At 42.1% G+C, this 27,085-nt stretch overlaps 1 protein-coding gene across 1 annotated transcript in view; it reads right to left on the bottom strand.

Moving 5' to 3' along the window:
* STK31 (serine/threonine kinase 31) overlaps positions 1-27,085 on the bottom strand; it is a 267,629-nt gene that overhangs the window by 48,033 nt on the left and 192,511 nt on the right. The window contains exon 20 of the mRNA XM_089673219.1: positions 3,267-3,416. Coding sequence (XP_089529345.1) covers positions 3,267-3,416 — 150 coding nt within the window. The remainder of the gene's footprint in view (positions 1-3,266; positions 3,417-27,085) is intronic.

The raw sequence follows: 27,085 nt of genomic DNA, 5'->3' as shown, positions 1-27,085 counted from the left end.
TTATCGGCATTTCTCTCCTCACGAGCTGTCACGCTGACAGCTCGAGAGGAGAGGATAGCCGGTAATCGGCATCCCTCAGAGGGGACATGTACACTGATCATCAGGGTACTGATGATCAGTGTGCCCTGATGATCTGTGTAGCCCCAGCAGTGTCACCTGTCAGTGCCCATCAGTGCCAGCTGTCAGTGCTCAACCATGCCACCTGCCAGTGCCCATCAGTGCCACATCATTTCTACATTTCAGTGCCTACCAGTGCACATCAATGCCACATAGTGCCCATCTGAGCTGCCTTTCAGTGTCATCCATCAGTGCCACCTATCAATGCCAGTCAGTGTCACCTATCAGTGCTGCCAATCAGTGCCTCCTATCAGTGTGCATCAGTGCCGCCTATCAGTGCCATATATGAGTGCTGCCTTTCAGTGCCCATCAGTGATGACTGTCAAAGCCCATCAGTGCCACATACCAGTGCCTCCTCATCAGTGCACATCAGTGCCACCTATCAGTGTCCATCAGTGCAGCCTATCAGTGCCCATTACTGCAGCCTCATTACCGCACATCAGTGAAGGAGAAAAATCACTTATTTACAAAATTGTATAACAAAAACTAAAAAAAAACGTTTTTTCAAAATTTTCAGTGGTTTTTGGTTTAGGAAAAAATAAAAAACCCAGAGGTGATTAAATACCACCAAAATAAAGCTCTGTCACAAAAAAAGTATAAAAATTTCATATGGGTACAGTGTTGCATGACCGCGCAATTGTCATTCAAAGTGCAACAGCGCTGAAAGCTGGAAATTGGCCTGGACAGGAAGGGGGTATAAGTGCCCTGTAGGCTAGCGGTTAAGCAAAAATTTCTTTTTTGAAAAATGTTTAGTTAATTTTGGGGCACATGAATACAATATAATCTCTTTTTTTTGTAAAAGGCTGCGCTGAGTAAATAGATACCCAAACATGTCAAGCCTCAACATTGCGTGTGAAATGGGAGGGAAACTACAGTACCCTAAACTTCCATAGACAACATTTCAAAAGCCCCTACAGGACATCAGTTTAGCTGTAACCAAGAATAATGAGGCTAGAATTATTGCTCTCACTGCGGTATGTGCAGAGATACGATACCCGTTTAGCATAATCTAGGTTTTCGGACATAGGTGCCCCCAATGCAAGTGTGCATGTATGTGGGGATGGGGGGAGCTTTAAGTGCTGGGGTGCAACTTTAATTCTTTACACTTCTTTTCAATAAACTATTTTTTTTCATTACACACAAGACCAAAAGTCTATTAGAACCTCGAAGTCCCACCTGCTCTCTATTGACAGTAACAGAGTGCGGATCAGGAAAAGTGACCGCTGAACCCGAAAGTGATGTAATGCGTGTTGCTTCTGGGTTCTTGCTAGGTAGGGAAGATCAAAGAAAGGACATTTGCATGCCTCACTCCCTTCTACCTGGTGGCAACCATCATGCTAGTCAGAGTCTGCAGGTGAGACAGCACACCCCGGAAATTAAGGCGGTGGGGTGTCGCACTAACGGGTGCGTGGAAGCAATCTGGCAGCTGTACAGTCACTGGATCGCTTCCACCCGACAGTCAACAGTCGGCTTGTCAGATTTACACACAGTGTGTTTAAACTCTCCCTACCGCTGCTGAAGAATGACATCAAAATGGTTAAAATTCATACTTTTAGTCAGAAAAAACAGATGCACAACTAAAACACTACATAGATTCAAAACACATCATACAAAGTCTGATAAGAACACAACTCGTTAGTGTAGAAATTCATAAACATATCCTGAGCAAAGAGACCTCAAGTGGTATCTGAACCTGCAGGATGACTACAGCCCTGGCCAAAAGTTTTAAGAATGACAAATATAAATTTTCACAAAATCTGCTGCTTCAGTGTTTTTAGATCTTTTTGTCAGATGTTACTATGGTATACTGAAGTATAATTATAAGCATTTCATTAGTGTAAAAGGCTTTTTATTGACAATTACATTACGTTTATCCAAAGAGTAAATATTTGCAGTGTTGACCCTTCTTGTTCAAGACCTCTGAAAATTACCCTGGCATGCGGTCAATCAACTTCTGGGTCACATCCTGACTGATGGCAACCCATTCTTGCATAATCAATGCTTGGAATTTGTGGGGTTTCTTTTGTTCACCCACCTTTGGAGGATTGGCTACAAGTTCTCAGTGAGATTAAGATCTGGGAAAGTTTCCTGGCCATGGACCCAAAATTTTAACATTTTGTTCCCCAAGCCACTTAGTTATCACTTTTGCCTTATGGCAAGGTGCTCCATCATGCTGGAAAAGGCATTGTTCGTCACCAAATTGTTCTTGGATGGTTGGGAGAATTTGCTCTCCCGAGGATGTTTTTGTAACATTCTTTATTCATGGCTGTGTTCTTAGGCAAAATTGTGAGTGAGCCCACTCCCCTGGCTGAGAAGCAACCCAGGACATGAATGGTCTCAGGATGCTTTACTGTTGGCATGACACAGGACTGATGGCAGTGTTCACCTTTTCTTCTCCAGATATGTTTTTTTCTGGATGCCCCAAATAATCGGAAAGGGGATTCCCCTTGACATTCCAGGTGATCTGATAAATAGTTGACTTAGGTGCAATCTTAGTAGCAGCAATATCCTTGCCTGTGAATCCCTTAATGTGCAAAGCAATGGCGACTGCACATTTCCTTGCCGGTAACCATGGTTAACAGAGGAAGAACAATGATTTCAAGCACCACCCTCATGTTAAAGCTTCCAGTTTGTTATTCTAACTCAATCAGCATGACACAGTGATTTCCAGCCTTGTCTTCATCAACACTGACATCTGTGGTAACAAGAGAATCACTGACATGATGTCAGCTGGTCCTTTTGTGGCAGGGCTGAAATGCAGTGGAAATGTATTTTTGGGGGGATTAAATTCATTTTCATGGTAAAAAGGGACCTTGCAATTAATCTGATCACTCTTCATAACATTCTGGAGTATATGCAAACTACCATCATAAAAACTGAGGTAGCAGACTTTGTGAAAATTAATATTTGTGTCATTCTCAAAACTTTTGACCAGGGCTACACTTTCTTCTACAAATGCAAAATACTATCTCACAAATTATGCTGACAATCACACAGAGTACAAGAGATGATTAAACAAGAGGCTCTTCTGTTAACACCAATAGCAACATCTGATTGTTGTGTTTTATCAAACAATATTTTGGTAAATCAGCTGTTAAATAAAACAATCGCCACATGTGTCAAAACTGAAATAACTACAATCTACTTACTGCATCTCTAGTAAAGTCAAGGTCTCCAATGATTCCTCTCTCTCGATTTATAGCAAACATGTTGTTTTCATGTAGAGAACCAATAATTATATTGGCTGCATGCAGGGTCTGCATGCCTCGTGCCACTCCATTCATAACTTTTACAATCTCCTGCAGGACATAAAGAAGATCTCTGTAAAAGAGGGATGCTACTAAATACAGTTTTATCAGCTGTACAGATGGCTGTAAATACTAGACAGCTAAAAACGGTTTTAAATACCAATTACAACATGCACAGGACCATACCTATAAATATAGAAAATTGCAACCCTGCCAGCAGGCAAAACTCCTTTTTTTCCTAAAGGGCTATTGAACAGGAGAGCTATTTTACAGTATACAAAAACAGTAAACAATACAGCAATTCCCAAACTTGACCCCTTGTCACTTATTTGGAATGTAATTGCAGAGCTTTTGGATTCAAGCAATACCCTTGACTGGCTTACTTAAGTTATTCAAGATGCAAGCTTTTGGGATGCCTAAGAAACCTTTTTTGGGCTATCTATAATGAAGAATGTCCCATGTAGTGAAAACAGGTGGATACTATAGAAACTTTCACTGAAGGAATGCCAGTCTTCTTCCTGTCTCCAAAATTTCCAGCGTGCAGGTGTTTAATTGCTTCAGGTCTCCATGCTGAATTCAATTAAAAAAAAAAAATTCCTGAAGGGGACCCACCCCTTCACCTCCATTTAGAAAAGTTATATTTTAATTGGTTTCACTGACTAATACAATCTGTAAATGGGGAAAGTAAATAGTTACAGGTTACTCATTCACAGATTGTGTTACAGGCAGTAAAACTATGAACCCAAGAGAGAACTTTTTTCAATAGGAGGAGAGGGGAGGAAAGGGTGAGTTCCTGATGGAAGCTTTTTCTACTGAACTGAGCCCACAGACCCAAAGCTGTTAACCCCCTACGTGTCAAAAGTTCAAAGACAGAAAAAAGACTGGGTATCCCTGCAGAGAAGATTTCTTCAGAATCTAGCTGCCTGCATGATGCAGTACATACTTTACAGGTAAGTTGGGTTAATAAAGCAGCAAGGTTTAAAAAACAACCATAGACTTACTGGTAACTGCATTTCTGCAAACCTTCCAGGCAAACCTGAGAGATGAGAGGCTCCTCCCTACAGGAAACACAATCAATTTATAGCTGTTACAAGTCCCCTCCCTTCCCCTTGCCCTCCAGTTTGTAATAAAAACTACTGAAACAAGTACACAAGGGGAATAATTCTGCATATGCACTCACCAATTACTAACTTGGGAGTTTTTTTTTCCCCTCCCCCTCAATTGGGTGGGAAGCATGCCTGCTGTCCTGGAAGGGTCATAGAAATGCCATTACCGGTAAGTTTAACAGTTGGTTTTCTCCTATCACCATCCAGGATGGAACACCTGAGAGGATAATCAAGTAACCGCTGGCCTACAACCTTAGGGTGGGACCACAGCCTGTAGCACTTTCCGGCCGACAGAGAAGTCTTGCTGCAACAGCACTTCAATCCGATAATGTTTCAAGAAGGTGTCTTGACTGGACCAGGTGGCTGCACTGCAAATCTGTTCCCAGGAGGTCCCTGCTTTTTCCGCCAAGGATGTGGACATAGCCCTGGCTGAATGAGCTTTTATCTTTGCTGGTTCAGGAAACCTTTAACTCTCATAAGCTAAGGCAATAGTTTGTCTGATCCACTTGGAGACCGAATCCTTAGAGGCTTGAAGTCCCTTCTTTGATCTAGCATAAGAAATTAGCAGATGGTCGGACCTAAAGTCTTTGGCCCTATGCAAATTAGTAAGGAGACACCTCCTCACATTAAGATGGTGGAATTTCTCTTCTTTTGCGCTCCTGGGATTATTACAGAAGGAAGGAAAAGTTATTTCCTGTGTACTATTAAATAAGGAAGCTACCTTGGGCAGGTACATCGGATCAGGCCTCAGGGCGACCCTATCTGGCAGAATCAACAAAAAGGGTTCTTTGACCGTGGTAAATAGCCAACAAAAAAGATAATTTTAATGTCAAAAACTTAAAGAGAACCTCCTCTATTGGTTCAAAAGGGTGCTTTGATAAGGCTTCTAGGTCAGATCCCACAGCGGAAACCTCTCTTTTGTGGCTGGGGCAATTCTTTCCCTGGCCACCAAAAACCATTTAACTAAAGGCTCTCTAGCTAATCAAGTGTCAAGAAAAACTGAAAGTGCAGCAATTTGTACTCGAAGGGTGCTAACTGCAACCCCTCTCTCAATACCATCCTGGAGAAACTCCAGGATTATAGGAACAAAGGTAGAGGATACCTGTTTCTGTTTGCACCATAAACAAAAGATTATCTATACTTTTGAGTAAATGCTCCTGGTTATAGGCTTTCTGCTTAGGCGGAGGGTATCTATAACTGTGTCCGAACATCCCTTACTCTTTAGGATCTGGTGCTCACTAGCTACCCATATGGAAGAAAAATATATTTGAAATATATTTTAAAAATATTCTTCCCAAATATACTGACATATATTTGAAATGCTACAATGTTGGCCATATTCTATATATACCGTATTTTTCGCTCCATAAGACGCACCTGACCATAAGACGCACCTAAGTTTTAGAGGCAGAAAACAGGAAAAAAATATTCTAAACCAATGGACTGCAGACAGTACAGGAGATGACCAGAGACTGCGGACACAGTACAGGAGATGACTAGAGATTGCGAACATAGTACAGGAGATGGTCAGACTGCGGACATAGTACAGGAGATGGTCAGACTGCGGACATAGTACAGGAGATGGTCAGACTGCGGACATAGTACAGGAGATGACCAGAGACTGCGGACATAGTACAGGAGATGACCAGAGACTGCGGACAGCACAGGAGATGACCAGAGACTGCGGACAGCACAGGAGATGACCAGAGACTGCAGACAGTACAGGGGATGACCAGAGACTGCGGATACAGTACAGGAGATGACCAGAGACTGCGGACACAGTACAGGAGATGACCAGAGACTGCGGACATAGTACAGGAGATGACCAGAGACTGCGGACAGCACAGGAGATGACCAGAGACTGTGGACAGTAAAGGAGATGACTGCTGACCTTTGGGGAGGGGGGGGAGCGGGTACCTGAATTTGACAGGTACCCGCTCTTCCGCGGAGTTGTTCTTTGGTTAGTGTCCGCTCTGCAGTGGGACCTTACCTGTTCCTCTATCCAGCGCCGCGCTGTCTTCCCGGCTTCTGTAGTGTGGGCGCTCGGCTTGACAGCCGGGTGCCCAGTGCGCATGAGTGAGAAGCACTGCGCTTTGTGATTGGTCCGGCGGCTTCTGGGACCTGTCATGTGTCCCAGGTGCCACCTTACCATTCACAAAGTGCACCGCTTCTTGCGCATGCGCACTGGGCACCCGGCTGTCAAGCCGAACGCCCAAACTACAGAAGCCGGGAAGACAGCCCGGCGCTGGATAGAGGAACAGGTAAGGTCCCGCTGCAGAGCTGAGCGGCCGGCCCTGTGTTTTGACACGGCGGAGGAAATACCGGACGCTCCATAAGACGCACTGACATTTTCCCCCCTTTTTTGGGGGGAAAAAAGTGCGTCTTATGGAGCAAAAAATACGGTATATACATATATATATATATATATATATATATATACACACACATACACACACACACACACACTGGATGTTGAAATGCATTTTTATTACAAAATATATGAAAAATATTTTTAAAAATACATTTCAAATATACTGTATATCTTTAAAAATACAAATCTACATTTTTGGAATGCACGTAAAAATATATGTAAAAATTACTTTTTTTATATGTTAAAAAAAATCTGAAGAATATATTTTAAAAAAGGCGGTGTAACCAACAGGGTTTTTAGAGTAGCGAACCATGCCCTGCTTGGCCACCGAGGTACAATCAGGAGATGGCCCTACAGCTGGCTGAGCTTCTGGAGGAGTCACGGGATTAACACCAGGGGGGGAAAGGCATATAGCAGCCTGAACCACCAGATCTGTGACAAGGCATCCAGTCCGTCTGACTCTCTCAAGACATCGAGAAGAACCTCCTTATTTTTCTGTTCTTACCATCGGCAAAAAGGTCTGTTTCTGGCTTGCCAAACTGTTGGACAAAGGCCTGAAAGACCTTCGGGTTCAGCTCCCAATCCCCGTCTGATCGGTTGGTGACTGAGGAAGTTTGTCTCCTGGTTGCTTGTCCCTTTTACAGTGGATATAAAAAATCTACACACCCCTGCTAAAATGAGACAAAGATAAATAATGCCACCTTTAATGTGACCTATAAACTATACAATGCAGTTGAACAACAAACGGAAATCTTTTAGGTGGAGGGAAGTAAAAATAAACTAAAATAATATGGTTGCTTATGTATGCACACCCTTAAACTAATAGTTTGTTGAAGCACCTTTTGATGCGATTCCAGCACTCAGTCTTTTTTGGATATGAGTATCAGCATGGCACATCTTGACTTGGCAATATTTGCCCACTCTTCCTTGCAAAAACACTTCAAATCTGTCAGATTGCGAGTGCATCTCCTGTGCACAGCCGTCTTCAGGTCACCCCACAGATTAATCGATGGGATATAGGTCTGGGCCATTCCAAAACTTTAATCATCTTCTAGTGAAGCCATTCCTTTATTGATTTGGATGTATGCTTTGGGTCGTTGCCATGCTGAAAGTTTATGTGCCTCTTCATGTTCAACTTTCTAGCAGAAGCCTTAAGGTTTTGTGCCAATATTGACTGGTATTTGGAAGTGTTCATAATTCCCTCTACCTTGACTAAGGCCCCAGTTCCAGCTGAAAAAAAAACGGGCCCAAAGCATGATGCTGCCACCACCATGCTTCACTGTGGGTATGGTGTTCTTTTGGTGACGTGCAGTGTTCTTTTTGCGCCAAACATATCTTTTGGAATTATGGTCAAAAAGTTCAACCTTGGTTTCATCACACCATAACACATTTTCGCACATACTTTTGGGGGACTTCAGAGGTGTTTTTGCAAAATTTAGTCGGGCTTGGATGTTTTTCTTTGTAAAAAAAAAGGCTTCCGTCTTGCCACTCTACCCCATAGCCCAGACATACGAAGAATACGTGAGATTGTCACATGTACCACACAGCCAGTACTTGCCAGATATTCCTGCAGCTCCTTTAATGTTATTGTAGGTCTCTTGGCAGCCTCCCAGACCAGGGTTCTTTTCATCAATTTTGGAGACACATCCAGTTCTTGGTAATGTCACTGTTCTGCCATATTTTCTCCACTTGATGACTGTCTTCACTGTGTTCCATGGTATATCTAATGCCTTGGAAATTATTTTGTACCCTTCTCCTGACTGATACCTTTCAACAATGAGATCCCTCTGATGCTTTGGAAGCTCTCTGCAGACCATGGCTTTTGCTGTAGGATGCGACTAAGAAAATGTTAGGAAAGACCGACTAGAAAAGGTGAACTTTATTTGGGGTTAATCACAGGCACTTTAAATGATGGCAGGTGTACTGCCTCCTATTTAACATGATTTTGAATGTGATTGCTTAATTCTGAACACAGCTACATCCCCATTTATAAGAGGGTGTGAACACTTATGCAACCACATTATTTTAGTTTTTTATGTTTACTTCCCCCCTAAAAGATTTCAGTTTGTTTTTCAATTGAGTTGTACAGTTTATAGGTCACATTAAAGGTGGAAAAAGTTCTGAAATTATTTATCTTTGTCTAATTTTTTTACATCACAGAAACCTGGCATTTTAACAAGGGTGTGTAGACTTTTTATATCCACTGTATATGAACCACTGGTAGGCAAAGAACCTTCCCTTCGGTGCAACCAAGGATCTCCTTGGATAGGTCCAGAAGATGTCTGGATCTGGTTCCACCCTGACGGTTCAGGTAGGGCACCGTGGTGGCATTTTCGGAGCTTATTTGAACCTCCCTGCCACAGATACAGTTCTCAAAAGCCTTCAGGGCTTCGCCTAGAGCTCTGAGTTCCCTGGAGTTGGACGAAGACTGGGAAATTGCCTTGTTCCAAGGACCTTGGGCTTTGGCATCCCCCCCAAGTGAACACCTCACCCCCAGGAGCTTGCTTCTATAACAACCTTTAAGGGGTCCCACTGGGCCGAGGGCCTGCCTTCCTGCAGGTTGCTGGGAGTTACCCACCATTCTAGTGAGGAATTTACCTGTAGAGTGAGGACTAAACTTTTGTCCAGGACATACAGTTATGTCCATATATATTTTAACACAGGCACAATTTAAATTTTTTCATGTATTTACCAAAACATAAATCAAGCTATAGTTATATAATGGATATGGGCTGAAAGTGTATACTTAGGTTTAATTCGAGAGTATGCACATCCAAATTGGAGGAAGGGTTTAGGAATTACAGCTCTTAAGAGTAGCCATTCCCCTCTTTTTCAAGGGACCAAAAGTAATTGGACATTTGAATATAATCATAAATAAAATGTTTGTTTGTAATATTTTGTTGAGAATCCTTTACTGGCAATGACTGCCTGAAGTCTGGAACCCATGGACATTACCAAAGACTGGGTTTCCTCCTTTCTGATGCTTTGCCAGGCTCTAACTGCAGCTGTCTTTAGTGGTTCTTTGTGGGTCTTTCTGCCTTTAGTTTTGCCTTCAGCAAGTGAAAAGCATGCTCAATTGGGTGAGATCAGGTGACTGACTCGGACATTGCAGAATATTCCACTTCTTTTTCCTTCAAAAGCTCCTGGGTTGCCTTTGCAGTGTGTTTTGGATCATTGCCCATCTGTACTGTGAAGGGCAGTCCAATCAACTTTGCTGCATTTGGCTGAATCTGGGCTGACAGTATCTCTTAAAACAGAAGCAACCAGATGAATTCTGCAGTCACATCATCAATAAACACCAATGATCCAGTGCCACTGGAAGCCATAAATGCCCATGCCATCACACTGCCTCTACCATGTTTTACAGATGACGTTGTCTGCTTTGGATAATGAGCTGTTCCAAGCCTTCTCCAAACTTTTTTCTTCCCGTCATTCTGGTACAGATTAATCTTAGATTCATACGTCCAAAGAATGCTTTTCCAGAACTGGTCTGGCTTTTTAGATGTTTTTTGGCAAAGTCTAATCTGGCTTTTCTATTCTTCAGGTTTATGAATGGTTTGCACCTTGCGGTGAACCCTCTGTATTTGCTCTCGTAAAGTCTTCTCTTGATTGTAGACTTTGACAATGATATGCACACCACCTGGAGAGTGTCCTTCACTTGTCTGGATGTTGTGAATGGGTTTTTCTTTACCATAGAGAGGATACTGCGATCATCCACCACTGTTGTCTTCTGTGGACGTTCATGCCTTTTTATGCTGCTGAGCTCACCTATGTGTTCTTCTTTCTTCAAAATGTACCAAACTTGATTTGGCCACTCCTAATGTTGCTGCTCTCTCTCTGATGGATTTGTTTTGTTTTTGAAGCCTTACAATGGTTTGATTCACTTGCATGGACAGCTCCTTTGAACGCATAATGTAGGTTCACAGCAATAGATTCCAAATGCAAATACCACACTTAGAATCAACTCCAGATTGGAGGTGCATACCCTCAAATTAACGACTTCAAGTCCAGACACTTTTACCCCCTTCCTGTCCAGGCCAATTTTCAGCTTTCAGTGCTATCACACTTTGAATGACAATTGCACGGTCATGCAACACTGTGCCCATATGAATTTTTTAGCATTTTTTTGAGACAGATAAAACTATATTTTGGTGGTAATTATTCACCACTGGGATTTTTATTTTTTGGCTATATAAATGAAAAAGTCCAATTATTTTTGAAAAAAATGTTCTTATAAAATATATGCAAATAAATATTCTTCATAAATCTTGGCCAAAATGTATTGTTATCTTTTTAGTAAATAAAAAATAACCCAAATTAGTTTCTAACCAAAAATTATAATTTTTCAAAATTTTTTTTCACATTTTAATTTTTTTTATATATTATGTTTTTTTTTATAACATACTGTCGCCCTAGCAGTACCGTGTCACCATAGTGATACTGTACTACTTGTGGGGGGTGATGAAGATTTTTTTTTTTCTTTTTATATAGCATTTACACCCATTAAGGCTGTAAAAGCAACCATTTCTCCTTCGTTCTGGCTGCATTCTTGCAGTCATGGATGAATACGGTGTGAGCTGCGATTGGTCACAGCTTGTCACATGGTACAAGGCTGTTGTGAATAGCCTTGTACCATGTGATCATTCAGATTTCACACGTAGTAAGCAATTATGTCAGAAGTGACATCTTGCTTATTACTATTCATGTGATCACTGATTAGCCAATCAGTGATCACATGATCGGGACCTCACAAAGAGGTCCCATACAACGACCCGGATCGCGGTGCTGCGCACTCCCAGGGGGTGTGTACAAGCAGGGAAGCGGGGAGAACGTTTATAAACAGCCACCTGCCCCTGCACTGCTCCCGTCCGGCCGTTTATATACATGGGCCGGATGGGAAGTAGTTAAACCTGAGCGTGTGCACTTTCAGCCCATATCCATTATATAACTATAAGTTGAATATGTTTTGGTCAATACCTCTAAAATCTAAAATTGTTCCTGTGTCCAAATATATATGGACCTAACTGTAAAGAAGGACTGCAGGTATCGAGTGAAATTGTGCCCACACTAAGGTCGAGATGGCTGCCGACATCGGACCCAGCACCCTCAAGACCTCTCTTGGGGAGCTTGAAGGCAACTCTATCTGGTCCCTCACTAACAGGACTATCTTCTGCACCTTGTCTCTCGGTAGAAAGTTTTTGAGCTTTTCTGTCCACCACATAGCCTAAAAAGGTTTTGACCTGCTCCGGCTCTAGAGGATTTCTCTATGCTTACTATCCAGCCCAGAGACTCCAGGGTGGTGATCACCCTCCCTGTGTCTGCCTTCACCTGGACAGTAGAGGGACCAAAGATTAGAAGATAATCTAAATAGGGAATCAGGGATATCCCCTGAAGGTGCAGGAGTGCCACTGCTTCAGCTAGAATTTTTGTAAAAATCCTTGTACTGGCCACTAGCCCAAAAAGAAGAGCCCTGAACTGCCAGTAGGCTGTTTCTTCTCTGATTACTATTGCAAACCTTAAAGTGTGACTGATGTTCCGGATGAATTGGGACATGCAAATAGGCATCTTTAAGGTATAAAATAAATAATGCGTAAATACGCTCCATGGAAAATCTTTTGTATTCCAAGAAATTGTTCAGGAATCTGAGGTTTATAATTAGGCAGTATTTTCCTGGAGGTTTGAGAACATATGTGGGAGCAAAATCCCTGGTTTTGTTGTTTTTTGGGTAAAGGTACTACCACCAATTGTTCCTCCAGCTCCTGAATTCCTTCCAAGAGAGCTTCCCTCTTCAAGGAGTCCCAAGGAAGGCAGGTTAAGGTGATCATTTTTGGGGGGACTTGACGAGAACTCCAGGCGATAGCCTTCTCATACCAGTTGGCAGATGTAGGCACTGTCTGAGATTTTCTCCCACTGGGAGGCAAAATGTGACAGGCGGCCCCCTACCGATCCTGGTGTCACATGGTTTCTTTAGTGCTGGCGTCTGGGGAGGAAAACAGCAAATTGCTCCCTTGCCTTCCCCTCCCATTGCCCCATTTCTTATTCGGTTCCTTTTTCGCTCTCTGCTGGTTCTGCCCTAATGGGCCATAAAAAAAAATCACATATTTTTCCCTCTTGAATTTAACTGGGAATTTCTTCCTCTTCTCAGAGGGCCTGGACAACACATTGTCTAACCCTGGGCCGAACGGCAAGGAGTCTTCAAAGGGGAGGCCACAAAGTTGACCTTTTCGAAGTTAAGTCACCTTGCCATGCTTTAACCCAGATAACCCTTCTGGCTGAATTAATGAGTGCGGCTGTTTAGCTGAGGCTTTAATGGGTTCAACCTCAGCATCCACAATGTAGGCTGCCTTCCCTATCACTGAGAAGGAATCTAGCACTTCATCTGACTTGGCCCTCTGCGACAGGTGTTTGGTCAGTCTTTCCATCCAAAAGTCTGTATTTCTGGCAATGCAGGTTGCTGCCAGAGCTGGGGCCATGGCGGATGTTAGTATCCCATGCCTTCCTTAAGAGGGATTCAGACCTTTGGTCCATCAAAACCATAATGCTCCCTGAATCCTCGGAGAGATTAGACCTCTTGACAACTTGCGACATCGCAGTATCCAACCTCGGAAGCTTAAAGAATCTACCTTCCTCCTCTTCTTTAAATGGCCTGAAGGAGGCCCTCCAAGTCCTCCAGCAGAAATCGATGCCTGCCAGGTTTAATCTCATCTGCCTCACTACCCCGGATCTAGGTCCACCTCCTCCCGAGCTGTGGTCTGATTTAGGCTGACTATCCAGCTCTCCCTTACTCTCTTCTTCATCCCTGGCTTGGGCTGGAGGAAGCATCTGGGAAGACGGGAGAAATAAACTGGGGCCCCCTCTGGAATTAAGATTTCCTGTGAGGATGGCCCTTCCTTCGGTATTAGCTCCGCAAGGCCTGGGCCCTGTGGCTGTGCCACCGAGGTTTGAAAAGACTAGATGGTGGCTACCATCTCTGCTTGCATAAATGCTAGGAAATCTATCAAGCCTGAAGCCTTAATTATAAAGAACAATGTGAGCTACCACAAAAAAATATAGTGTAAAATGAATTGCTGCAAAAAACACTTACAAGTGATCCCACATTCAATAAGATTAAAATTAAAGTGAAATAGTGTTGGACTACTCATACAATACAATAATAGATAAATCAATAAAATAAAAAAATTAAATATACAGTGCCCAAGTGCAAAAATATAAAAAGTCTTTCAGTGCTCAGTCAGCCCAAAGGTAATACACTCTTGTGCTTCCACTGATAGTGCTGCACAGCAAGATGAATTCTTGTGCTTCCACTGACAGTGCTCCACAGCAAAATTAATTCAGTGCCCCTCCATGGCTGCTCACCTCAAATAATGGACCTATATATCAACACAGGTCTACCAAGCATGGTCATTCCAAAAACAGACTCCAGATGGCAGCAAAAGGCTTGTACTGTACATTAATAGGGATGGTATTAAACAATAAAAGGGATCCCTGATGAAGCCACATGGGTTGGTGGTGTAACGTGTAGGGCAGAGCTTAGTGACATCTCTTCCAGTTATGGACCTGGGAACTGGAAGTTTTGAGTTCTCATGCTGTTATGCTGATTCGCTATTTTATCCTGATATATTGTGAGTGCAAACTCTGTTTTTCTCGATTCATGTTATTAAATGGTTTTACACTACTGGAGGCAGTTCTCTCTCTCTATATGCTGAGGGTGAGGAGGTTCCTGTGGGTGATCATTTAATACCATCCCTGTTAATGTACAGTACAAGCCCTTTGCTGTCATCTGGCGTCTGTTTATGGAATGACCATGCTTGTTAGACCTATGTTGATATATAGGTCTATTATTTGAGGTGAGTGGCCATCCTATTTCAGGTGGAGGGACACAGATCATTTTGCTGTGGAGCACTATCGGTGGAAGCACAAGAATTCATCCTGCTGTGGAGCACTATCAGCGGAAGCACAAGAATTCATCCTGCTGTGGAGCACTATCAGCGGAAGCACAAGAGTGTATTGCTTTTGGGCTGATTGAGCACTGAAAGACTTTTTTTTATATTTTTTGCACTTGTGCGCTGTATATTTATTTTATTTCATTGATTTATCTATTATTATTGTATTGAACTAGTAGCGCAACACTATTCTATTTTAATTTTAAGCCTGAAGCCTCTTTCCCTGCCAGCTTGTTAATGCATCTATAGCAAAATGGTTTGGGATGGGAAGGCGGTCTATCAGGAGCTTCCTGGGTTCTGCTTGGGGATTCTGAAAGAGAGAAAAGGAACACCAACTGCATAGTCTCCCTCTCTCTTCCTATCCCCCTCCGGCTGCCGGGCTTTAACATATAGTTAACTAGGGGAGGGAGGGGGGATTGGGATACCCACCCGGTTTGAAGAAGCTGAACCGACATGGTCCATCTAGGCCCCCCCTCTACTCCTAGCACTCCTCCTCAAGACAGGCACTCACTGAGCCCCGACTTGAACTTGCCCGAAGTCACCGGTGCTGCCATACCTTCCTCCTGAGGTGGTTCGTCCCGGTCTCCAATGCAGATGCCAGGTGTGCCATCCTAGATGGTCAGCCGACCACTGTGAGCCACCCTGCTGTCCTTTCTCCCACCCCAGTTTCCTCCAGTTTCTCAGCCCTTTTACGGGCCGCACCGTGTTCCTGGCCCGTGCACTTCCAGTCATGCGGCCGGAAGATCTGCTGATGCCAGAACGAGGCTTGAAGTGCATGCCCTCCTTCTTCCTGCAATCCACTGAGCGCTGGAACCATGTGGGGGAAGAGAGGACAGCAGCCGGGTGGCATTTCAACACACTACAGAGATGGTCACCCTCCCTTGAGACCTGGTGCCAACTGGGGGCGACCTGTGAGAAGGAATGAGCCTGCAGGTCAGTTCAGCCCTCCCTAATCTGGTCACCAAAATAACAAATGTTCCATTGTAGGGAAAAACACAATCAATACTGAAGGGCAGGGGGAAGGGAAGGGACTCATAACAGCTGTAAATCGATTGCATTTCCTGTAGGGAGGAGCCTCTCTCAGGTGTAACATCCTGGAAGGTGATAGAAGAAATAAATGTTTAGCTAAACTTCATCTTTTATACAATTCTGAAAATGGTTCTGAAACCCATGTTTACACACAAAGTTACAATAAGGAGCAATGAAATATTTATATTGCTCCTCCTTGTAAATCTGTATACATACAGTGCTGTGAAAAAGTATTTGTCCCCTTCCTGATTTCTAGCATATTTGTCACACTTAAATGATTCAAATCAAACTTTTTTTTTTTTTTAATCAGAAAATAAGTTTATTGTGGAACAAAGACCAATGATTATATCTCAGCAATTATACATATTCCAATAAAGGCACTTTTTACCATCCAAGTACAATTTTGCAGATACAAAAATTTCAATAATTGCAATATCATGTCACATGAGCAAAGACTTATAAAATAGTCTTAATTGGCATACAAAATAGTTCAATAGAGGAAGAATCAGTATAATTCTTCAATTGTGCAAACAAGAAAAAGCTTAAACACAGGAGAAAAGGGAGAGAAAAAAAGAAAAATATACCAAAAGTAAGGAACAATAGAACATCCTGAAGTAGAGCATACATAAGGAGGTACAGTATTCCTTACATTACGTTAGCCCTGAAGAAGCACGTCCATTACCAGCTGATGTGGTGGTAGGCCAGGAACTTCTAGACACGGTTGCCACAGAGTAAAGTTTACGGGGAACATTTCTATGTTGATATGTTAATTTTTCTTGTATAAGCATATTATTTACCTGTGCCGTCCAATGGTTCTTATTTGGAAAATGAGGGGTAATCCAAAAGTGGGCAATTAGCCCAGCAAACAAATAACCACTACATGTGCATATGGGGTGAGAGATTCCTCCTCCAGCACACCCAATAAACAGACAATGGGGTCTCGTGAAAGCTGGAACATATAAACTTGTGAAATAGCATCTATGATATCTGACCAATAACGGAAGAGCTTGGGGCATCTCCAAATAATGTGGAGAAGATCTTCACGGTCTTGCCCACATTTTGGACACAGTGGGGTAGGCCTGCACCCCCATCGAAACAGCTGGACTGGTGTTATATATGCCCTACACAACAGAAATAGATGGGAGAGGTTTTGAGATGCAGATAATGAGACTAATGGTGCGGAGGTCAAACAGAGCTCCCAGACGTCCCCATCAATATTATCAAGATCTTTCTCGCAACCTCTCCTGTAAGAGCTCAGAAGTATACTGGAGTGGATTAAACAAATACTTGAAACCATACCCTCTTATCCGTCTTATCACAGCATTTCCTATAATGGGGTGGTTGGTTAGAAGTAACTTGGAGAATCAGGACTGAGTGAAGGTCATGTCTCAGCTGTACAGTGGGGATTGAAAGTTTGGGCACCCCAGCTAAAAATTTGTATTAATGTGCATAAAGAAGCCAAGGAAAGATGGAATCTTCAAAAGGCATCAAATTACAGATTAGACATTCTTATATGTCAACAAAAGTTAGATTTTATTTCCATCATTTACACTTTCAAAATAACAGAAAACAAAAAAATGGTGTCTGCAAAAGTTTGGGCACCCTGCAGTTAATATCTTGTACTGCCCCCTTTGGCAAGTATCCCAGCTTGTAAACGCTTTTTGTAGCCAGCCAAGAGTCTTTCAATTCTTGTTTGAGGTATCTTTGCCCATTCTTCCTTACAAAAGTCTTCCAGTTCTTTGAGATTTCTGGGCTGTTTGTCACGCACTGCTCTTTTAAGGTCTATCCATAGATTTTTAATTATGTTGAGCTCAGGAGATTGTGAAGGCTATGGCAAAACCTTCCCCCATGGATTTCGAGGTGTGTTTAGGATCATTATCTATTTGTAGAAGCCATCTTCTCTTTAACTTCAGCTTTTTCACAGATGGCATCAAGTTACCATCCAACATTTGCTGAAATTTTATTGAATCCATTTTTCCTTCTACTCGTGAGATGTTCCCTATGCCACTGGCTGCAACACAACCCCAAAGCATGATTGATCCAACCCCATGCTTAACAGTTGGACAGTTGGTTCTTTTCATTAAATTCTGTGCCCCTTCTTCTCCAAACGTACCTTTGCTCATTCCGGCCAAAAAGTTCAATTTTAACCTCATCGGTCCACAGAACTTGTTTCCAAAATGCATCAGGCTTGTCTATATGTTCATTTGCAAAGTTCAAACGATGATTTTTGTGGTGAGAACGTAGAAGAGGTTTTCTTCTGATGACTCTTCCATGAAGACCATATTTGTACAAGTATCTCTTTATAGTGGAATAGTGTACCACAACTCCAGTGTCTGCCAGATCTTTCTGGAGGGATCGTGCAGTCAAACGTGGGTTTTGAATTGTTTTTCTCACAATCCTGCGAGCTGTTCTGTCTGTTATTTTTCTTGGTCTTTCAGATCTTGCTTTAACTTCCACTGTTCCAGACGACTGCCATTTCTTAATTACATTCCGAACAGAGGATATTGACATCTGAAAACGCTTTGCTATCTTCTTATAGCCTTCTCCAGCTTTGTGAGCGTCAACTATTTTCAGTTTCAGTTTTCTAGACAACTGCTTAGAAGAATCCATGGTGCTGATTGTTGGGGCAAGGTCAGATGAGTCTGGGCATTTAAAACCTTTGAGATTGACATAACCTGGTCTTCCCAGACGATGATTGAGAACAATCCATGAACTGGCAAGTCTCAGCTTTGCAAAGGGGGCAGTGCATGCTATAAATTCTGCAGGGTGCCCAAACTTTTGCAGACGCCATTTTTTTGTTTTCTGTTATTTTGAAAGAGTAAATGATGGAAATAAAATCTAACTTTTGTTGACATATTATAAGAATGTCTAATCTGTAATTTGATGCCTTTTGGAGATTTTTCCATCTTTCCTTGGCTTCTTTATGCACATTAATACAAATTTTTAGCTGGGGTGCCCAAACTTTCAATCCCCACTGTAGATATTTATAAAGATGACCCTTGGGGAGGTCAAATTCCTCTCATAAATTTAAAAAGGATTTGAATACAGTTCCGTTATACAATTGAGACATATACCTAACCCCCACCTTTTCCCATTCCTGAAAAACTTCCAGTTTTAGCAGCTCCTTATAATTGGAATCAAGCTAGAATATCGTAGAAGGTACAAATCCCTGTATTCCAAGAGAGGTTTTAACATAATTCCACAATGTTTTCAATAAGGTGATTGTCGGGGCGGTGAGTTCAAGATGGGTAAAACCCGCTTCCAGATGAGTAAGGGCTGAACAGATAGAATCCCAGGGCAGGAGAAGGGCCCAGATGGAATCTGATAGGTCAGTATGTCCCCATCCCCCCAAATTGCTGCAAATAAGAGGAGATCTATGTATCTCCGAAATACAGTAAGGCGTCATCAGCATATAATGATATGATATAAGTCCGAGGACCGCTAAGGAACTCAATGATATCAGCTGAAGCACCTATGAGTGCAGCTAGGTACTCCAGAGCAAGGGCAAACAGCAGGGGTGACAATGGGCACCCCTGCCGAGTGTTTGTGTAAAACAAGAGATTCAGAAAGATCCCCATTTAACCAGATACTTGCAGGGTCACATATAGAACACTAACCCACATTATAAAAATGTTGCCAAAGGACAAAACACTCCAAGACTTCCCAGAGATAGCGCCATTCAACACTGTTGAAGGCCTTGGAAGCGTCTAAGGAAAAGATTGCCCTATTCCCAGGGTTGTCAACAGGTAATTGCATATTCACAAAGAGGCATCTTAGGTTCTGAGCAATGGAGCGGGAAGGGATGAACCTAGACGGTCCCTATGAATCAACTTTCGCTAGTCTAGTCACCAATACCCTGGCCAAAATTTTAACATCCAATGTTAGGGGTGAAATAGGTTGATTATTGAATAAGGCAATAACGCGTCCTTTCCAGGTTTCAGTAGTAAGACAAAAATCGCTTTATTCATGGATGTGGGCAGAGTCCCTGATCGAACAGCATTATTATAAACATTTAACAGAACAGGTAGCAAGTGTTCAGCATAACGCCTGTAGACCTCAGAGAGCAGACCATCAATCCCAGATTTCCCACTAGAGGAATGTTGCAAAGCTAAGAGGAGTTCTTCCTCAGTTAAAGGAGCATAGAGCTTCGGCACATCCAAAGCCGACAGACGAGCAATGAATCGTCATCTAGGAAACCAATAAATTTCTTCCTCAGTCGGCTTTATCTTAGTTGAATACAAATATATATAAAAAGTGTGAAATGGTTGAAGGATATTTGAGGTAGAGTAGAGTAGTGTATAGAAACCTGATTATCCTTTACGACAAGAACATATGAGGTCGTCTGTTGGGTACATGTCAACATTGATAACATATGCCCTGTAGTTTCATCCTCCTAAAGGTGACTATGCTCTGGAAAGTGCTTATTCTCTGCGAATTGTAATTCCAATTGTTTAGACACAGATCGAGCTGCCAACCAGGTTTTTTTTTAGCAACATCTGAGAGATTGGCAACATACGCCTCCTCCGCTCTCCGAGCCTCCTTGATACATGTTTCCCAGGCTTTAGTCTCTGGTTTGATATGGGAAATAAGTTTAACCACTTGCCCTCCAGAGGATTTACCCCCCCGCTTCATGACCAGACCGCTTTCTGCTACTCGGCGCTGAGATAATTCAACTGATAATTGCACAGTCATGCAATGCTGTACATCCAAACTAAATTTACGTTTTTTTTTTTACACAAATAGAGCTTTCTTTCGATGGTATTTGATCACCTGTGTGCTTTAAACAAAAAAAGTTTTTAAAATTTTATTTATTTTTTTTTTTTAAAAAAACTCATTTCTGTCATAAAAAAAATACAACAAAACTCCTAAAAGTTCGTCATAAATTTAGGCCAAAATGTATTCTGCTACATGTTTTTGGTTAAAAAAATCCCAATAAGTGTATATTGATTGCTTTGTGTGAAAGTTATAGAATCTACAAACTATAATATAGATAATGGAATTTACACAGCTTTTACTTTCTGATTGCCTATCACATTTCTTGAGGTGCTAAAATACCAGGATAGTACAAACACCCCCAAATGACCCCTTTTAGGAAAGTAGACACCCTAAGCTATCTGCTGAGAGGAATAGAGTCCATGGAAGATTCATTTTTTTCCCATAAGTTTCTGGAAAATGAGAAAACATTTTTTATTTTTTTTTTACACAAAGTTGTCATTTAAATGATATATTTCTCGCACAAACCGTGGGTATATGTGGAATAACACCCCAAAATACATTCTGCTACTTCTACCGAGTATGGGGATACCACGTATGAGACTTTTTGGGAGCCTAGCCACATACAGGATCCTTAAATCCAATGACCACTTTGAAAGCCTGAAGGTGCGTAACTTCATTTTACTTCCTCACTACCTATCATATTTCGGATGCCCTGAAATGCCAGGATAGCACCAAGCCCCCCCAAATGACCTTTTTTTGGAAAGTAGACACCCCAATGAATTTAAAAAGAGGCATGGTGAGTATTTTGCAGAATTCATCCTGCTGCTTTTGTTAGCAGTCACATCAATAAATACAAGAGAACCAGTTCCATTGGTAGCCATACATGCCAACGCCATGACACTACCACCACCATGCTTCACTGATGAGGTGGTATGCTTAGGATATGAGCAGTCCCTTTCCTTCTCCATACCCTTCTCTTCCCATCACTCTAGTACAAGTTGATCTTGGTCTCATCTGTCCACAGGATGTTGTTCCAGAACTGTGAAGGCTTTTTTAGATGTCGTTTGGCAAACTCTAATTTGGCCTTCCTGTTTTTGAGGCTCACCAATGGTTTACATCTTGTGGTGAACCCTCTGTATTCACTCTGGTGAAGTCTTCTCTTGATTGTTGACTTTGACACACATACACCTACCTCCTGGAGAGTGTTCTTGATCTGGCCAACTGTTGTGAAGGGTGTTTTCTTCACCAGGGAAAGAATTCTTCGGTCATCCACCACAGTTTTCCGTGGTCTTCCGGGTCTTTTGGTGTTGCTGAGCTCACTGGTGCGTTCCTTCTTTTTAAGAATGTTCCAAACAGTTGTTTTGGCCACGCCTAATGTTTTTGCTATCTCTCTGATGGGTTTGTTTTTTCAGCCTAATGATGGCTTGCTTCAATGATAGTGACAGCTCTTTGGATCTCATCTTGAGAGTTGACAGCAACCGATTCCAAATGCAAATAGTACACTTGAAATGAACTCTGGACCTTTTATCTGCTCATTGTAATTGGGATGATGAGGGAATAACACACACCTGGCCATGGAACAGCTGAGAAGCTAATTGTCCCATTACTTTTGGTCCCTTAACAAGTGGGAGGCACATATGCAAACTGTTGTAATTCCTACACCGTTCACCTGATTTGGATGTAAATACCCTCAAATTAAAGCTGACAGTCTGCAGTTAAAGCACACAAAGCCATTTAAAAGCCTGAAGGTGCTTATTGGATTTTGGGGTCCTGTACTTTGCTAGACTGCCAAAAAGTTTCTCACATGTGGAATCCCCATACCCGGGAGAAGTAGCAGAATGTATTTTGGGGAGTAATTCCACATATACCCATGGGTATATGTGAGCAATAAATCATTTAAATGACAATTTTGTGTACAAAAAAAAAAACAATTTTCTGTCATTTTCCAAAAACTTGTGGTAAAAAAATAAATTCTTCTATTGATTCAACATGCCTCTCAGCAAATAGTTTGGGGTATCTACTTTCCAAAAAAGGGTCGTTTTGGGGGGTGGGGGCATTATTTGCCCAACATTAGAAGTTTATGCCACACATCACTCACTCTTCTAACCAACTGAAGATCAAGCCTTTTCTGACACTTTTTGTTCACATGAAAAAAATCTGTATTTTTTGCTAGGAAATTAATTAAAACCCCCAAACATTATATTATTTTAAAGAAAACACCCTAGCAAATAAAATGGTGGGTGCTACAATTTTTTATGTCACATAGTACTTGCGCAGCGATTTTTCAAATGCAATTTCAAGGAAAAAAAATACACTTTTTTCATTTTTAATGCACAAAAACACAATATATTGGCCAATTATTTGGTAACATAAAAAAGATGATCCTATGCCAAGTAAATAGATATCAAACATGACATGCTTTAAAACTGCACATGCCCCGTGCAAAGGTGACAAACTGCATGTTTTAATATCCACAGGCAACGTTTTAAAAGCCTTTACAAACTAACATATTAGATTTACAGAGGAGGTCTACTGTTAGAATTACTGCCCTTGATCTGACGTTCATGGCAATACCTCGTATGCATGGTGCAATCGCTGTTTACATACTGGCACAGGGTCAACGCTCGTGCACACCGGTGTACGTGCGCCCAGGGGGTGGGGGCAAGGGTGCTTTTTTTTTGTTATTTTGATTTTTTTTTTTATTATTTTTACACTGTGCCTTTCATTTTTTTTTTTTGATCACTTTTAATGCTATCAGAGGGAATGCAAATATCTACTATAACTTCAACGGGGATTGTCATTCTTTTTTTTAGAAATCTGGGATTTATCAGACTCTAGATATCTCCTCTGCCCTTACATTATCTAATCAAACCAAAATCGGTGTGATCAGATGCTTTCCCAATTTACAAATGGCGCTGTTTATATCCTGCAAAACTGAAGTGATGAAATGCTCGTAGCTTCTGATTTCTTAGACTATAGATATGATTGTCACCATTCTGGTCTCCAATCAGCTCTATGGTCAGCTGGCAGAAACACCGGCTGCACTCTCAGGTTGCCCTGATGGCACGGGACTGCCGGAGAAGGCCGTGGAATGCAGCGGGGGAGGGGGGGGCATCATTTTCAGCTCTTTGCAAAAGTAATCCTGCAGCTAATTAGCCACTAGGATTGCTTTTACATGAAAGCTGATCGCCGGCTGAAAAAAACGATACCAGGATGACGCCTGCAGCTGTAGGCATCATCCTGGTATAACCAAAGTCCAGTGATGTACCAGTACGTCACTGGTCCTTGTTGGGTATATATGCTATGTTTTTTTTTTTTTTTTTCTTTCATTCAGCCCACAGGCTGCATACAAAAAAAAAAAAAAAAAAGAAGAAATCTCTGCCAGAAAAAGTGTGTGGTATGCCCACCATTAGAATACACTGCCCTGCATCCACCCACTTTTAATGGTGGGCACACATTAGGTCGCACAGTGCCACATGCACCAGTTCCAAGATTGTACAAATGTATAAATAGTGGCACGCTTGAATAAAAATTGTCCATGTATAAGTGGTATCCCATATAGAAAAAGGATGATACCAAGTCCCAAACTATCTTGCCACTGCTCCCCATGTAGTCTGGGCATCTGATGGGCTCTATGTGACTATCTTTTCCCTCGTAAATCCGAAACTTCTATGTATAGCCTGTTGCTCTCTCACAGGTCTTATACATTTTGACCCCATATCTGGCACGCTTGCTAGGGAGAAATTGTTTGAATGCAAGGCGGCCAGAAAAATGAATGAGGGCCTCATCAACACAGATTATTTGCTGGGGAGTATAGACATCTGAAAATTTTTGGTTAAGGTGATTTACAAGGGGCTGAATTTTGTGGAGCTGGTCAAATTCAGGGTCACCTCGAGGACGACAGATTGTATTGTCGTTCAAATGCATAAAACACATTATACTCTCATAACTATGCCTGGCCATGGCAGCAGAGAACACGGCATATGATGAATCGGGTCTGTGGACCAATACAACCGCAATTCATTTTTTTTTTTAGTAATGCCCATGTTGAGGCTTAGGCCCCCAAAAAATTGTAAATTCGGAAACCGTAATGGGTTTCCATGCGAATGGTCTGGCGGCGATAAATTGTTGTGCATATACCTTGCTTTGATCCACAATCAATGCATACAGATATTCAGTGAAAAACTGCTCCAAAAAATCATGGGGAGTAGTCAAATTTGCTGTTTCCACCTAAATTCTGGGTTGGGCAGGGAATGGGGGAAGTACGGGTGCTGCAGAATTTGTGGGCTGTAAATCGGGATTTGCAAGCACATCCAGAAGGATACTAGGAGCGCTACGAGCCTGTGTGTGAATTCTTGGTACTTGTGCTCACCACCGCACCAACTTGTACTGCACTTATGGGACTCGCCACGTCCCCAAGTGATACTGCAGTGCTGGTATGTGAAAGACCAGGATGTACTAGGCCGCTAGTGCTCACCAGTTCACCAAAAGGTAGAGCAGCACTAGTACTGGCTCTCTGCTGCATAAGAGAGTCAGCCACGTCCCCAAGTGATACTGCAGTGCTGGTATGTGAAAGACCAAGATGTACTAGGCCACTAGTGCTCACCAGTTCACAAAAAGGTACAGCGGCACTAGTACTGGATATTGATCCGTTCAGACACTATACTAGCAATGGAAGGTTTGTGTATGAGTGTGTTCCTGGCAATCAAGGGGTTAAATGTGATTACTGGTATACTGACAGGCAATCTGATGCTATCTGGGAGGGGTGTGAAAACCGCAGAAGCGTGAATCACATATATACTGTATACGTGACTTTGCGCATCCATGCCGCCCTGTAGCAGTATTTCTGCTATAGGGTGGTCAGAAAGCAGTTACAGAAGCGGTTTGTGTTACGCCGCTGCGTTACTTTAACTGAAAATTGCGCCAGGCTCCGGCAGATAATCACCGACCGGGACCCGGTGATTGACACCAGCGGCCGCAATTGGCAGCGCAGATGGGGCGCGCGCGCACCCCCTACTCGGAAATGCAGGATCACGTTTATATACGTGATCCTGCGCACAGGGGTTGCCTTTTCTCAGTATATTTACTGTGGGTGGTCCCCTAGTGGTTAATAAACTGTCCCCAAATGAATTTGTATATACAAAAAATGCAGCGGTCTTAGATGACATAAAATAACAACTAGTAAAACCGCCAATAAAATATGAACATTAATGTAAAATGCGCATATAAAGCGCTAAGATAAAAGGTGCTAATAGCGTCTAAATATGACGCATAAGGTGCAATAGTGGCGTCCTGTATTAAAAAAAAGTCCAATATATCACAGAGGTGCAAAATGACATATAGAATGATAACTAGTAGAGCAACAAATGGTAATATAGATATAAATAAAAAACGCGCTGTGGAGCGCAACAATAACGGTGCTATTAGCGTCTAGGTATGACGCATATAGTACGATAGTGACATCTAGTATTGAAATAAACGTCCAATATATCAAACAGGTGAACTTCCGTGCTTCCAGTGGATGTGAGAATGAGTATATATTGCACTAACCAGATAGCGCGATTAAAAGCATTTGAGTACATAGACCACTCCTGGTCATTAGCATCCTAGGGGTAACCTCCGGGATCATCTGGTAAACGTCCACACATCAGCTGATCATCCGACTACTACTCTCCAGATCTCCAGGATAACTCCACTCCAGGTGTATATGGACCAAAAACATGCACTAAAGTAATCCACCTGGTGCCTCAGTGTCTTCAATGTCTCAGTCCAGGAGTGGTCTATGTACTCAATATATATTATGATATATTGGACGTTTATGTCAATACTAGCGGTCACTATCGTACTGTATGTGTCATACCTAGACGCTACTAGCACCGTTATCGTAGGGCTCCACAACGCGTTTTTTATTTATATCTATATTACCATTTGTTGCTCTACTAGTTATTCTATATGTCATTTTGCACATCTTTGATATATTGGATGTTTTATTTTAATACAGGACGCCACTACTGCACCTTATGCGTCATATTTAGATGCTATTAGCACCTTTATCTTAGAGCTCTATAAGTGCATTTTACATTAATGTTCACATTTTATTGGCTGTTTTACTAGTTATTTTATGTCATCTAAGAGCGCTACATTTTTTGTATATACATGTTTTGTGAGGGTTGGAGGTTAACCTTTCATGCCAGCTGCTTACTTTATTTTTATTTTACCTAGCGCTCATATACCTACCTTTATCTTTTGTCCCCATAAGAATGCTTTAGCTGCATCCCAGACAATGCCCAGCTCTGCAGTGTCTAAATATAGGCAAAAAAAGGTAAGCATCAGTTTCGTTATTGGATCCGGAAATAAAGATAGCCAAAAGGGGTTCAGCTTCCATCCAACATGTCTAGGGGAGGATGGTATTGACAACTCCATCCCAAAATGGAGAATGGTCTGAAATATGTCTAACTTTGGCAATGATTCACTTATTCCATTTCAAGCCTCCTCTCAATACAGAGCCCAAATCAATCCTAGATAATGCCCCGTAGGTGACACATCTGTCAGCCC

Source organism: Staurois parvus, unplaced genomic scaffold (assembly GCF_062004578.1).
Source record: "Staurois parvus isolate SC_StPar_1 unplaced genomic scaffold, SC_StPar_1.0 ptg000136l, whole genome shotgun sequence".
Lineage (NCBI taxonomy): Eukaryota > Metazoa > Chordata > Amphibia > Anura > Ranidae > Staurois > Staurois parvus.
Note: the sequence above shows the minus strand (reverse complement) of the source record. Positions and strands in the feature narration are given on the sequence as shown.